We start from the raw sequence: 15,648 nt of genomic DNA, 5'->3' as shown, positions 1-15,648 counted from the left end.
GGCCTATAAAATCATGAGGGGAACAGATTGGGTAAATAAATAGGGTGTAATACATCAGAAAAAAACTGCAGATGCTGGTTAAAATCGAAGGTAGACACACAATGCTGGAGTAACTCAGCGGGTCATGCAGCATTTCGGAGAGAAGGAATGGGTGACGTTTCGGTTCCGAAACGTCACCCATTCCTTCTCTCCCGAGATGCTGCATGATCCGCTGAGTTACTCCATCATTGTGTGTCTACCTAGGGTGTAATACTAGGGAAACCAAAAAAAAGCGGACATATATTTAAAGTGAGAGGGACAAGATATGAACCTGAGGGACAGCATTTTCATTCAGTAGATATATGGAACGAGCTGCCCGAGGCACAAGTTGAGGCAGAAACTATAACAGCATTTAAAAGATACTTGGACAGATGCATAGATAGAAAATGTTTAGAGGGATATGGGCTAAACACGGGCAACACTCTGGCCCAAACTGAACACAATACTCCAAATACAGCCTCAGCAATGCGTTGCACAACTGTAATATAACATACCAACGCCTATACTCAATACGCTGACTGATGAAGGCCGATGTACTGAAAGCCTTTTGATCACCATATCTACCTGTCATGCCACCTTCTGGGAACAAGGTACCTGTACATGTACCTGTACTGCTCGCTAACACTCTCCAGGAACACTATTATTTACTGTGAATGTCCTGCCCAGGTTTGCCTTCTCAGAATCCAACACCTCACACTTATCTGCATTAAACTCAGCTGCCTATACCTGTCCCATGCATCCTACTTATTCTCGACCAATGCCTCAATTTCTTTCGTCAGCCAAGCTTCCTTATGTTTGCCTGCCTTGCCTTCACTCTATCAGGGATGTGCATATCATGAGCTTTTGTCAGCACACTTTTAAAAACATCCCATTTGGCTGATGTTCTTTTCCCCTCAAACAGCCTGCCCAATCAACATGAGCGTGACCTTCTCTCATACCCTCAAAGTTTGCCCTACCCCAATTTAGCATTTTAACCCATGGGCCCTCTCTCTCTCTCTCCCTATGATTAAAAAAAAAACAACCTGAAATTCATGCTCAGAATTGTGAGAAAAATGGGGAAAAAGATAGAAAACCGATTGCCTCTACCTTTCCTGAGTTTCATTTTCCTCTCCTAACTCTTACAACCATTTTTCAATCAGTTCCAACCATATGATTTACTGAGCATCCTTTGCTAATGTTGTGCATTTTCCAGGCTCCTTTCTGCCTTGAGGTTATATTGCTATTTCCCCCCCATTGATGTTGCACAAAGCAGGCAAAATCTAAACTGCAGTTGTCATGATAACTGACACATCAGGTACCTACTGAACATGAAATTTGGTTAACATTCAGGAAAACAAAACTAACAGGTTCACAACATGGTTGAAGGAAAGAGTTATTTCAGCATTTTGGGATATTTTTCGCTGATAATAAGATTTCTGGATGGACCAAGGCTACACACATGACGTGACGTTTTGGGAATCTTATGTCAGCGAGTGTATCACAAAATCCTGGAGTAACTCCAGGCAGGTCAGGCAGCATCTCGGGAGAGAAGGAATGGGTGACGTTTCGGGTCGAGACCCTTCTTCAGACTGATGTCAGGGGAGGGGGCGGGACAAAGATAGGAGGTAGTGTCAGCGAGTTGTGGAATGTGGTGCATATCTAAATCTTATAGAACAGTACAGCATATCAACAGGCCGTTCGGCCCACAATGTCTGTGCCTAACATGAGGCCAAGACCAACTCATATCTGCCTGCGCATAATTTATATCCATGCACATTCATGTGCCCATCTAAAAGTTTCTTAAATGTCACTATCAGAGATGCTTCCACCACCACTCCTGGCAGTGCTTTCCAGGCACCCACTACCTTCTGTGTAAAAGAACTTGCCTCATACATCTCCTTTAAACTTTGTCTTTCTCACCTGAAATCTATGCCCTCTAGTAATTAGTATTTCCATCCTTTTTCTAACTTCTTTCAGGTCTCCCCTCAACCCCCAGCGTTCCAGAGAACACAATCCAAGTCTGTCCAACGTCTCCCTGGAGCTCAATCCTTCTAATCCAGACATCATTCTGATACACCTTCTCTGGAAACCTTTCCAAAGCATCCACATCCTTCCTGTATTGGGATGATAGGAACTACATGTGATCTGTTCTATGTCACCTAGTAACTGATCATTTCTGACAGCACTTACTCATGGGGTAAAGGCAGCAAAAGGCCAGAACCAAATGGCTTACACCCAAGGATTTTAAAGGAAGTGGCTGCAGATTGAAATTTCTCAGAACTCTTTCAGGGAGGGTATCAGAAGGTTGCAAAACGACTAAAGTGACTCACTTGTTCAAAAAAGGAGGAAGATAAAAGGCTAGGAACTGTATGCCAGTTAATTTAACGGCCACTGTCGGCTACTCAAGAACAAAAGAAAATATGAGCAGAAGAAGGCCACAAGCCTGCCCCGACTTTTAATATGATCATGGCTAATCTTGGTTGGCCTCAACTCCTCTTCTGTAGCATTTCTACATACTCCTCTGTTCCTCAATCTATCAACATTTTAAAGGCAGCGATAGATAGATACTTGATTGATACGGGTGTCAGACGTTTTGGGGAGAATGGGGTTGAAAGGGGAAGATAAATCAGCCATGACTGAATGGCGGAGTTGACATTTGATGGGTCGAATGATCTAATTCTCCTCTTATCACTTAAGAACTCATAAAAATGTTTCTTATAATGATCCAGTCACCACCACCTGCTGGGACAAAGAATTCCATAGATTCATAGATAGAATTCCATAGGAGTCTGAAGAAGGGTCTCAACCTGAAATGTACCCCCATTCCTTCTCTCCAGAGATACTGCATGTCCCGCTGAGTTACTCCAGCATTTTGTGTCTATCCATAGATTCATCTCTCTCTCTCTCTCTCCAAGATAATTTTTTATGTCATCGTCGTCATTGTGGCTTTCCCTCGAGGTCGAGGATGATGGTCTACGTTCCGATGTCAGAACAAAGACGCCTGTGCGTGCGTTTGTTTAACGTGTACTTGATGTTGCACTCCAAGAAGCACAAGGTCCTTCACATATCAATCAACTCATTCCAATGGCAAGGGAACCAAGACGATTGGAGCTGATAGATTTGTTGCAGCCTTCATCCGCCTTCACAGGTGTTGAGTTCAAGATAACTTTGTCCGCCTGGTCCGCCGTTGAGGTCTTGTACATTGGATCGTTCTTAGTCTGGACCCTTATCCTCGACCTTACCGCCATGGGTGGCCCTACCAGAAGCTAGTGCTTCCGATGGTATCGCTCTCGGAATCATGGGGGCACGCAAGCCTGTTCACCGCAACAAGGTAAACGATTTTATGTACCTCTTTTTAAATAACTGTCACCTTATCTTCCAGTTACATTCCCTTTGCATATGACTTTTTCACTAATGAAAACATCACAACGTCCACCACTCTTGGGACCTTATATGTTTGCATAAGATCACCCCACAGTCTTCCAAACTTCAATGAATACAGGCCCAAACTATTTGGTCTCTCTTGATAGGACAGCCCTCTCATCCCAGGAAATAACCTGGTGAATCTCTTTTATTATTCTTTCTTTTTTTATGAATGATACAAAAACTGTGTGCAATATTCCAGGTGAGGCCATGCCATCCTCCAGGTCATTAATGTGAACAGTTGCAGGCCAAGAGCTGAGCCCTTTGACACGCCACTAGTTATCTCTAGTCTGAAGAGAGCTCTTTTATTCCAACGTTGCTTTCTATGAGACTGCCAGATTTCCATGCATTCCAACACACTTCCTCCAAAACCAGCCTCTTTGTGGCACCTTGTCAAATGCGTTTGGAAATCTAAATTCCCTACATCTACAGGTTAACCCTTTATCAACTCTCCCTGCTACATGAAACATAGAACAGGTCCTTTGGCTCACAATGTCTGTGCTGAACACGATGCCAAGACCATCAAATACCAGAGGGCATAGCTTTAAGGTGACAGAGGTAAAGTTTAAAGGAGATGTGTGGGACAGGTTTATTTACACTGAGGGTGGTGAGTGCCTGGATCGCACTGCTAGGGGTGGTGGTTGAGGCAAATATAATAGTAGCATTAAAGAGACTTTTGGATAGGCATATGGATATGCAATGAAGATGCCGACATTGTGGGCCGAGGGGCCTGTTCTTGTGTTGTACCATTCTGCGTTCTATGTTCTAACTGAGACAAGACGAGAGCTACAAAACAAAAGGACAGTCATTTCAAATTGTGGAGTGTAGAAACTCCTTCCTAGCTTAGTTTAGTTAAGTTTTGACCTAATGTATAAGCACAGCTGTAATTTCTACATGGTGAAACCTAATGTTTAAAAATGCCCTTTAATAAAATCTGACAATGTGCACTTTAACCACATGTAATTTTTTTCTATTACAAATCTCAAATTGTGGAGTACAGAGGGAAATAAATAAATGATGGGTCTTTGTCCCAAACATTATGGAGAGCACTGTATACACTCAGCTGAACTCACCCTCATATTAAACAACTTTTTTTTCAACTCTCCTCACTTTCTCCAAATCAAAGATATAGCAATGAGAAGTTGCATGGCCCAAGCTCTATGTAATCTCTTACATAGAAACATAGAAAATAGGTGCAGGAGGAGGCCATTTGGCCCTTCGAGCCAGCACTGCCATTCATTGTGATCATGGCTGATCATCCACAATCAGTAACCCGTGCCTGCCTTCTCCCCATATCCCTTGATTCCACTAGCCCCTAGAGCTCTATCTAACTAACTCTTAAATTTATCCAGTGAGTGGCAGAGAATTACACAAATTCACAACTTTCTGGGTGAAAAAGTTCCTTCTCACCTCAGTTTTAAATGGCCCCTCCTTTATTCTAAGGCTGTGGCCCCTGGTTCTGGACTCCCCAAACATTGGGAATATTTTTCCTGCATCTAGGTTGTCCAATCCTTTTATAATTTTATATGTCTCTCATCCTTCTAAACGCCAGTGAATACAAGCCTAGTCTTTTCAATCTTTCCTCATATGACAGTCCCGCTATCCCAGGGATCAATCTCGTAAACCTACGCTGCACTGCCTCAATTACAAGGATGTCCTTTCTCAAATTAGGAGACCAAAACTGTACACAATACTCCAGATGTGGTCTTACCAGGGCCCTAGACTTGTCCTCTGTTTCAGCCCAAGTCAAGTTGAGTTATCCCTCATCTATGGCTCCTACCACTGGTCTCCCCCCTCTCTTCTACAGGGCTAATCCTGAGTTTTCAGTGCATATTACTTTAATTCTCAATCCCACTCCTATTCCGACCTGTATATCTGAGACTTCCTTCACTGCCATAAAGAGATCCAATGTAAACCAGAGGAGCACCATTTTCTCTCCTATCTCAGAGCCTTATGGGATGAACATCAAATTTTTAAACTTCAGGTAAAATGCTCTCTCATTGTTTCCCATTATCATGCTTATGTCCCTTTCTCATCACGTTTCCATGACACGCCTTCCCAACAGAGAGTATTCGTACTCCTTAATATCTGAACTGCCTTAACCTATATCTATATAGATTTTTATCCTACATATCACTCTTCCCTCAAGATCTCGTTTATGAAAACTGTAAACCCTGCCCTCTTCTCCCAGTTCTCAGTAAAAGTCTCCTTCCATAGATGCTGCTTGACTGCCTGAGTTCCTCCAGCCTTTTCTGTTTTTGTTTCGGATTCCAGCATCTGCAGTTTTACTTGTTTTCTAAGAAATTAATTTTGTTTTCACACATTACAGAAGCAAATCATAGAATTCTTTACCTCAAAGGAATAGTCGGCAGTTTTCTCATTCTTCTTATGGTGCAATCCTTTCAGATCTATCCTCTCAATGTTTACTGAAAATAAATGAGACAATACTTGAGAAATATTCTTTGTTATAGATAACGCAGCACGATTACATTAATAAAACTTTGGAACAGTAATAAGTATTCAATAAAGTTTGTAAATTTGCATATAGACAGAGACATCTTGCCGTACAAGTCCCTAGGTTACTAAAGGTGGCAGCTCAAGTATATAAGGTTGTGAAGCAGGCACACAGTTTGCTGGTCTTCATTAGCTAGGGCATAGAATGTAACAGAACTGACACTTTGAGTAAAATACAAACTCCTGGAGGAAGTCAGTGGGCCAAGCATCATCTGTTGACAGCTACCATTTCAGGTTGGGACCCTTTTTCAGACTAGAGGGGAGATAACAGGTAGAAAGTGAGGGGAAGGGGTGTGACAGGAGTTGGCAAGAGATAGGTGAATCGAGATAAAGAGGGATTAATTGACAGATGAATCAGGTAGGGAGGTAGGGTGGAGATAGTAACCGAGTCTGCAGGTGATAAGGGGGGGAAGACAAAATGGAGCAAATGGTGGAATCTGTTAAGAAAGAAAGGGGAGAATGAAATGCAGAACCAGAGGGAGGGATGGTAAGTAGGGAACAGAGAGAGGGGCGAGAAACATTGTGGGCCGAAGGGGCCATCCCTGTGCTGTACTGTTCTGTTTTATGTTCTCCAGAGATGCTGCCTGACCCACTGAGTTACTTCAGCACTTTGTGTCGATGTTTTTAAACCAGCGTTTGCAGTTCCTTGTTGCTCTAGATTTACTAGGAGGTTATCTGGGATGGAACATTTCAGTTATAATGAGGCACTGAATAAGTTGGGTTTGTTTTCCTTGGAGAGGCGGAGGCTAAGGGAGGACTTGATGGAGCCACACAAACTCACGAGGGGCGTGAAAGGATGGACAGTGCAAAACTTTTCCTTATAAAGGAGATATCTAAAACAAGAGATTATAGATTTAAGGGCGGAGATAGGGGTTACAGGATAAATTTAAAAAACAAAATACAAGGGAAGTAATAGTATTTTGATTGCCAAAGTTATTTTACTGGAAAGCTGGATTTCTTCTTGCCGTTTAATCAGAGTACCACAATGTCTTGCTAAACAACCCCTGCTGAAATTCCAAGCATTTGTAAATGAGAATAGGACAGAAAATGTATATTTTCTTTTCCTTCAGGGTCTCCAAAACACATGTCCATCCCTTCTGGTGTCTGAGCATCAGTTCTAAGCTTTCCAATAAAACCAGAGAGAGCATCAGGCATACATCCTTTGCAACAAGTTTCTAAGTCCTGGTGTAACAGGGGTCTCACCTCATGAGTAATTAATTAGGTATGAGCCAGGGAATATTCAGATAGCCTCTGTATTTTACAGCAGACTGCAAGCAGCAGGGAGAAAATATGGCTAGCTAGTGAGTAACCAATTGTTGACAAAGTTTGGAACATGTTACTAATTTTCACTTCGCAGGTCTTCAAGAAGGCAGTAAATGAGGGAACCAGTGTTTATGGGTACATCTGGTACCAGAAATATATAGCTCCTGCAAGCAAGTTCATCCCTGACCACTTGCAGGCCGCAGGGGCCTGACGCTGCTACCCCCAACTGTTGCTCCTTGAGTGACTCTCTCGAGTCCTGCTACACACCCGGTTGCTTCCACTTGCGTACCATATTACCAACACCACCAGGTCCTACTACCCTACCCCCACTACTGGAGGCAGACACGACAGCGGTGTTTAAGAAGCTTTTAGATAGGCACATGGAAATGCAGGAACTAGAGGGATATGATCATGTACAGGCAGATGAGATCAGTTTAACATGGCATCATGTTCAGCACAAACATTGTGGGTTAAAAGGGCTGTTCCTGTGTTGTATTGTTCTATGTTATATGTTCTATGTACAACAACACCCTGAATACCCACCTCCCCTTGAGCCCCCATCCTGCCTTCACGGTACCTCTCCTGGCCCCCTCCGCACTCCCCCATCTCCCCCAGACCCTGGGGCTAACCCCAGACACTGTGTCACAGTGCCGCCAACTGGACCCGTAATGTTCTAGTTTGTATTGTTATCAGCACCAACATCACCCCAGCCTGACATCATCCACCAATACAGCCCTCCTCACCTGGATTCACCTGTCACGTGGCAGCTCTTTACCCAATCTCCTCACCCCATTTATACTGGCCATCACCCCTTCATTCTTTCAGTCTAGATTCAAAGGAATGTTGCCTGGATTGGAGGGTTTGAGTTACAAGCCTTGCAATGGGCATTGAATAGGCTGCAAGTTATCCCTGGAGTGAAAGAGACTGAGGGATGAAGTTTATAAAATAATGAAGGATAAATAAGGTCCTAGAGTCATCCAGCATTAAACTAGCGCATGCCGACCATCATAGCCGACCATCACGGCCGATCATTCACACTAGCTCTGAGTTTTGCCCATATCCTTCTAACTCTTTCCTATCCACATATCTGCGCAAATGTCCTTTAAATGTTGTTATACTACCCTCTTCAACTTCCTCTCTGGCAGCTTGTTCCATATACCTATCCTCTGTATGAAAATGTTGCCCCTCAGGTTTCTATTCAATCTTTCCCCTCTTACTTTAAACGTATGCATGGTGGCCCTTGATTCCCCTACTCTGGGTAAAAGTGTGCATTCACCATATCTATTGCCCTCTGTAAGATCACCTTTCTCTCTCCTGTGCTCCAAGTTTTAAGATGCTAGCTTTCCCAATCTTTCACTATAGCTCAGGCCCTCAAGTCTTGGCAACATCCTTGGAAATCTTCTCTACACTCTTTCCAGCTTAACAATACCCTTCCTATGGCAAGGTGACCAAAGCTGAACGCAATACTCCAAATGCAGCTTCACCAACATCTTGCACAATTTTAACATATCATCCCACCTTCAACACTCAATACCTTAACTGATGAAGGCCAGTGTACCGAAAGTCTTCTTGACCACTCTATCTGTGAAACAACTTTCAAGGAACCATGATAATACTCTCCTAGTGATAATACTCTGCTCTACTGCACTCCCCAGGGCCCTGCCATTCACTGTGAAGGTCCTGCACATGACTTCAGAGCTACTACATCAATGGAGTTGACTCTTAACTCAAATTGAATTGATCTACCAAATCTCTCCGTAGTACAAAACTACACTGCAAAATTAAAACTGCATAACCACCACACAACAAACAGAATTCCATTTGAGCAAAACAAAATAATCCAAAGAACTAAATATCTAAATTAAAGAACTAAAGAATTAAGGTCCTAGATCTCAAATGCTATTCCATCAGTATTACATGTTTCCCTTCAAGCAGTAAGGTGCGCATGAAGGAAAGTACTGCGCAAGGTGGAGGAAGGGTCATTGGGGATGGATGCCAACACACAGTGAGTTACTTATTTATTCGTATCATCACACAACTGTTTGACAATAGCGAGCAAATTTTAGTGCCACGTCGTTGGCCTCTGCAAGATCCTTTACAGTGCATGTGCCATGCAGCATGTCACAGCACAGGACATGCTCCATAGTCTGGAGGCCCCGTCCGCACTCGCAGTCTGCCGCACCTTCAGTATATCCCCACTTCAGCATGTTCGATTTGCTCCTCCCCATGTCTGTCCGCAGTCTGTTGAGACGGCGCCAGGTTATCCACCTTGGTCGGAACCTGGTTGGAGTTTCTCAGAGAGGTCGATTGCCATGTGAATGTCTTCCGGAGATTTCTCTAGTCTCTCTTCTCAGAGTTTAAGCCTTCTGGATGATGCACTGCCAACCAGAGGATGGACAGAAGAGAGGAAACTTCTGCGTGATTTCAAACAAAAGGTAGCAAAGGGTGGTCATGTAGGAGGTGTCTATCATCCTCTGATTGTCTAAGCCGTTCTTTTTGACTGGCTACAGCTCTTCTGATTCCAGGAGGTGCAATGCCAGAGGGTAGGTAGATGTTGTCAGTCTTGGTAGGTTTCATGCATTCACTGATGCAGCGACAGCTTGTGTTTAGCACAGGATCAATCTTCCTTGCATGAGCTGAATGCTCCCATACTGCGCAGGCATACTCGGCAGTGGAGAAGCCGAGAGCCAGAGCCGTTGATCGAATGATTTCAGAATTTGCTCCCCATTTTGAGGTACTCAGCTTGTTGAGAAGAGCATTTCTGGTACTGACTTTTCCTTTAAGGTTGATGATATGTCCTTTGTAGGTCAGAGATCCATCAAGAGTCACACCGAGATAGACTGGACTGTCACAGTGCTCCAATCTGACTCCATTCCATGTAATCTTCAACCTTCGATTTGCATACTTGTTCTTCAACTGGAAGGCACAGACTTGGGTTTTAGATGGATTGGCTCTCAGGTGATTCTCTTTGTAGTATGAGGACAGGTTGACTAAAGCCTCACACAGAGTAGCTTCTGCCTCAAGGAAGTCAGCACTTTGGGTTGTAATACACAGGTCATCTGCATTAATGAAACTCCTGGTGTTGGGATGGATAGGCTGGACGTTAACATGGGTATTGAACAAGGTGGGTGCCAGGACACTTCCTTGAGGGAGACTGTTTTTCTGCCAGCTCCAGCGACTTTTCTTTCCTGACAGCTCGACAAAGAAGCGTCTGTTTTTGACCAGAGTTTTCACCAGGTTGGTTAGATGTAAGTTGCGTGTCAAATTAAGTACTTTGTGTAACAGTTGCCGATGGTTTACTGTATCATAAGCGGCTGAAAGGTCTACAAAAACAGCGCCTGTGATAACACCTTCCTGAAAGCTATCCTCTTTGTGTTGGGTGAAATTGAGAAGCTGACCTGTGCAGGACTTCCCAGGCCAGACCCTGCCTGCTCCTTTATTAGGGATGGCTCTATCACCTGGCTGAGGCGAGTCAAGATGAGTCGCTCAAACAGCTTGTAGGTGTGACAAAGAAGTGATATTGGCCTGCAGCTCTTTGTTGCTGAAGGATCTTTGCCTGGCTTCAGCAATGCTATGACACGTGCGTGACGCCAGATCTTTGGGATGTGACACAGTGAGTGCAGTGGTGGGATATGGCAATATGGCCCAATGGGTGGAAAATAGGAATTGGGATTTACCCTAGTAGGGTCCCAGCTGAGAGAAGCTGTAATAAAATGTTATTGCGTAAGAAGGAACTGCAGATGCTGGTTTAAACCGAAGATAGACACAAAAAACTGCAGCAACTCAGCGAGTCGTACAGCATCTCTGGAGAAAAGGAACAGGTGACTTTCGGGTCGAGACTCTTTTTCAGACAAAACTTTGTGTTTTGGGTATGCCCATTGATAAGGGATACAATGAACTAATGTGCCTGCTGACATACCAAAAGGAGAGTTGCACAGAGAATTAAAGCTCGTCTACCCTGGATTGGCTCAGGTACTGCCAGAAAATGCCTAGTTGACAATCCAGAATGATTTGAAACAAGACATATTCCATTTCATTCCAGGAAAAGTCTATTTTCAAAGGCAACGTTCTAAAATAAACAATGCCATGCAATTCAATTTCTTGGCTTAAGTTTTTTCAGCGGTCCTTTCGCCAATTGAAGGAAGGGTCCTGGCCTGAAAAGTCATCTATTCATTTAGTTCCACAGATGCTGCCTGATCCTTTTATATAAAGGGTGGTGAGTATATAAAACGAGCTGCCAGAGAATGTAGTTGAGGCAGGTACTATAACAACATTTAAAATGAATTTGGACAGTTACATGGATAGTATAGGTTTAGAGGGACATGGGCCAACTATGGGAAGGTGGGACTAGTGTAGATGGGGCATCTTGGTCAGCATGGGCACGTTGGACCGAAGGGCTTGCTTCCATGCTATATAACCTTATGGCTCTTTGACCCATTGAGTTCCTTCAGCAGTTAGTTGTTTGCTTAATGTTCCAACATCTCTACACTGAGCCAATTACTTGTGTCTCCACAAACTATAATTTGTTGCGAGAGTTTTTATTTCAAACAACTACATTCTACCATCGGAAGCCAGAGAGGCACATACAGGTCCACCACTAATTTTCTGACACCCATAGTTCAAGATCCTTGCCAGACCAACAGAGGTCACAGCCTTGGGGGGCCGAGATACCAGAAGGTGACAAATGTTGTATCTCTATTCAAGAAGGGTTGTGGGAAAATGCTGGCAACCACAACGTTGGTCAGAAAGTTACTAGAGAATATTCTGAGGGATAGGATATTTATTTCAAGAGGGCTAGAATACAAAAACAGGAATGTAATGCTGAGTCTTTATAAGTCAATGGTCAGTCTGCATTTAGAGTATTGTGAGCTGTTTAGGACCCCTTATCTGAGGAAGAATGTGCTGGCATTGGAGAGGGTCCAGAGGAAGTTTATGAGAATGATCCCAGGAATGATTGGGTTAACATATGATGATATATGTTTGAAGGCATTGGGCCTGTACTCGCTGGAGTTTAGAAGGATGAGGGGGAACCTCATTGATTCTTACCAAAGAGTGAAAGGCCAGGATACAGTGAATGTGGAGAGGATGTTTCCACTAGTGGGAGAGTCTAGGACCGGAGGTCATAGCCTCAGAATAAAAGGACATACCTTTAGAAAGATGGGAGGAATTCCTTTGGTCAAAGGGTGATGAATATGGGGCAGTCATTGCCACAGACAGCTGTGGAGGCCAATGGATATTTTTAAGGTGGAGATTGACTGATTCTTGAATAGTAAGGGTGTTAGGGTTTATGGGGAGAAGGCAGGAGAATAGGGTTGAGAGGGAAAGATAGATCAGCCATGATTGATTGGCGGAGTAGACTTGATGGACTGAATGGCCTAATTCTGCTCCTAGAACTTATGAACTTGTAATGGCAGGAGGTGGGAACCAGATGAGCAGGTCAGCAAATGAAAGGGCTGATGAGAAAGTGGAGGTTATCATCACTAATTCTCAAAGGAAGGACAGGCAGGGGGAGGTTCATGAATATGGGGATAATGAAAAGCTGAAGTGCTTTTACTTCAATGCAAGGAGTAAGAGAGAAGACTGGAGGGAAGATTGGAGGGAAGGCTCCCTGCTAGCTGTTCCCCTGTTGCAGGTCTAGAGTAAGACTGAGCAACTGGGACAAACCCAAGACCACCAGTGCCACCATTTGGTGGTCAGGACTGAGCTGCCGGGACATGCCCTGGACAGTCAGTGTCTCTTACCTGCCTACAGAGAAGGGATTGCACACACACACAGAGGCAAAGACTGAGCCGCCAGGATAAGCTTGAGATCACCAGCACCTCCTCTCGAGGCAAAGATAAACTGCAGGGATAAGCCAGAGATCACCGCGCCCAGCCCTTCAAACCCAACGCTGAGTTGCCTGGACAAGCCTGAGACCGGCTCTACCTCCACTCAAGGCAAGGGTGAAGTGCAGGGTCAAGCTAGAGACCACCAGTGCCTCCTCACATGCACACCGACGAAGAGGGACAGTGCCCCCACGTTGGCCTGGCCTTTGTTGTCACGATAAATAAACCATATCACAGGTTCACCCTACTGCGAGTGTCATTGTTGACCTGGCGTCAGTCTGGTAGAGACTGCACTGGCAACTTGCATATCAGAAGGAGCTTCAGTGATCCAAGCACATCAGAATACCAGTGTTCAGAGTGTTCAGTTCTTTCATCAGAAATCCAAATTGAAAACTCTATTGGACATCATTTTTGTTATAGGTCCTGGAGTCATCGCCAAGGGGAAAAGGGGGTTGGGGGGGGGGGGAATGTGACAGGACCCCTCCCTCAGATGCTGCTCTGATTCCCATCACTGGCACAGGCCAGGAGGCCCCAAACCTCTTCACCACAGGTAACAGCTGCACCTGGTCACCCCTCCATGCTGAGAGAACAAAGGGGCTGAGATCCCCAGGCCTGGGGATCCGCAAGAATAAAGAGGGGCCATTGGGGATTCAATGAAATACTTTGTCACTTTGCTGGTGCCCTATATGTGGCGACTCTTTGCATACTTGTGTGTACAAAACAAAGAATCTCAGTGTGACACGTCACATATGATAATAAAGTATTATTCATTCAGCTATGTCCAATTAGCTAATATTGAATTGTACCACCTGAGCCTTGTCAGCCTACTCCTTATAAACCCAGCTGCCCCAGCGGAAGGGGAAGGGGAAGGGGAAGGGGAAGGGGAAGGGGAAGGGGAAGGGGAAGGGAAAGGGAAAGGGAAAGGGGAAGGGGAAGGGGAAGAAACACATCCCTGCCCAGCTGCGTTCCCCTGTGCAGGCCTCGAAGAAGACTGCGCCACTGAGACAAACTAGGGACCTCCATCCCAATCTCAGTTAAGATTGAGCTGCAGGCAGAAGCCCTAATAACCATCTCTCCACTGTCCAAGATTGAAGAACCGCAAGACTGAGACCGCCAGTAACTCTTAACTGCCCACAGACAGTGATGGACTGCGCGTACACACAGAGACAAAGACTGAGCCGCCAGAATGAGCCTGAGATTGCCAGTGCCTCCATTTCAGGCCAAAAGCTGAGATGGATCGGTGAATATGTTTGCTGACGACACCAAAATTGGAGGAGTTGCAGACAGTGAGGAGTGCTGTCAGAAGATACTGTGGGATATAGATCAGCTGCAGAAATGGGCGGATAAATGGCAGATGGAGTTTAATCCTAGTAAATGTGAGTTATTGCACTTTGGGAGGTTGAATGTAAGGGGAAAGTATACAGATAATGGCAAGACCCTTAACAGCATTGATATGTAGCGGGAGTTCAAGTTCATAGCACAGAAGGTGGCAGCACAAGTAGATAGGGTGGTAAAGACGACAAATGGTATGCTAGCCTTCATTGCTTGGGGCATTGAGCATGAGACAGGAAGTCACGATGCAGCTCTATAGGACTTTGGTTAGGGAAAATCTGGAGTATGCATGCAGTTTTGGTCGCCCCATTATAGGAAAGATGTAGAAGCTACAGAGAGGGCGCAGAGGAAGTTTACTAGAATGTTGCCTGGATGAGAGGGTTTCAGCTACAGGGACAGGTGGGATGGACTGATTATTTTCTCTGGGGGTGTTGGACACTGAGGGGAGAGTTGATCGGGTAAAAAATCATTCCTATAAAACACAAACAGCAATGGGCCCAGCACAGATCCCTGAGCCCCACCACTTGTCACAGATCTCCAGTCCGAAAAACAACCATCCACCATCACCCTCTGCTTCCTTCCATGAAGCCAATTCTCTATCCAGTTGGCTAACTTTCCCTGGATCCCATGCAATCTAACCTTCCACAGCAGGCTACCATGTGGAACCTTATGAAATGCCTTGCTGAAGTCCACATAGACAATGTCTGTGGCTTTGCTCTCATCAACCTTTTTGGTTACTTCTTCAAAAAAAATCAATCGGACTCGTAAGACATAATCTCCCACATACAAAACCATTCTGACTATTCCTAATCAGCCCCAGTTTATCCAAATGATACATATCATCCCTCAGAATATTCTCCAGTAACTTGCCTAACACAGATGTTGGCCTCATTGGCCTACAGTTCCCATGATTTTCCTTGCAGCCCTTCTTAAATAGAGGAACAACATAAGCCACCCTCCAGTCTTCAGGCATCTCACCCATTTCTAATGATGATTCATGTATCTCAGCCAGAGGGCTCACAATTTATTCTCTTGCTTTTCGCAATGTCCTCGGATTTATCTGATCAGGCCCAAGATTCAAGAGAGAGCTGGATAGAACTCTTAAGGGTAGTGGAGTCAGGGGGTATGGGGAGAAGGCAGGAACGGGGTACTGATTGAGAATGATCAGCCATGATCACATTGAATGGCGGTGCTGGCTCGAAGGGCCGAATGGCCTCCTCCTGCACCTATTGTCTATTGTCTATAAGATATTTGTCTACCTTCATTTCCATAC

The 15,648-nt window shown here is 44.6% G+C and overlaps 1 protein-coding gene across 1 annotated transcript in view; it reads right to left on the bottom strand.

The window, feature by feature from the left end:
- Positions 1-15,648, bottom strand: part of zcchc14 (zinc finger, CCHC domain containing 14) — a 149,356-nt gene that overhangs the window by 86,062 nt on the left and 47,646 nt on the right. The window contains exon 3 of the mRNA XM_078400866.1: positions 5,794-5,867. Within this exon, the coding sequence (XP_078256992.1) occupies positions 5,794-5,867 (74 nt within the window). The remainder of the gene's footprint in view (positions 1-5,793; positions 5,868-15,648) is intronic.

Source organism: Rhinoraja longicauda, chromosome 6 (assembly GCF_053455715.1).
Source record: "Rhinoraja longicauda isolate Sanriku21f chromosome 6, sRhiLon1.1, whole genome shotgun sequence".
Taxonomy (NCBI): domain Eukaryota; kingdom Metazoa; phylum Chordata; class Chondrichthyes; order Rajiformes; family Arhynchobatidae; genus Rhinoraja; species Rhinoraja longicauda.
This window is presented reverse-complemented; position numbering and strand designations above follow the sequence as displayed.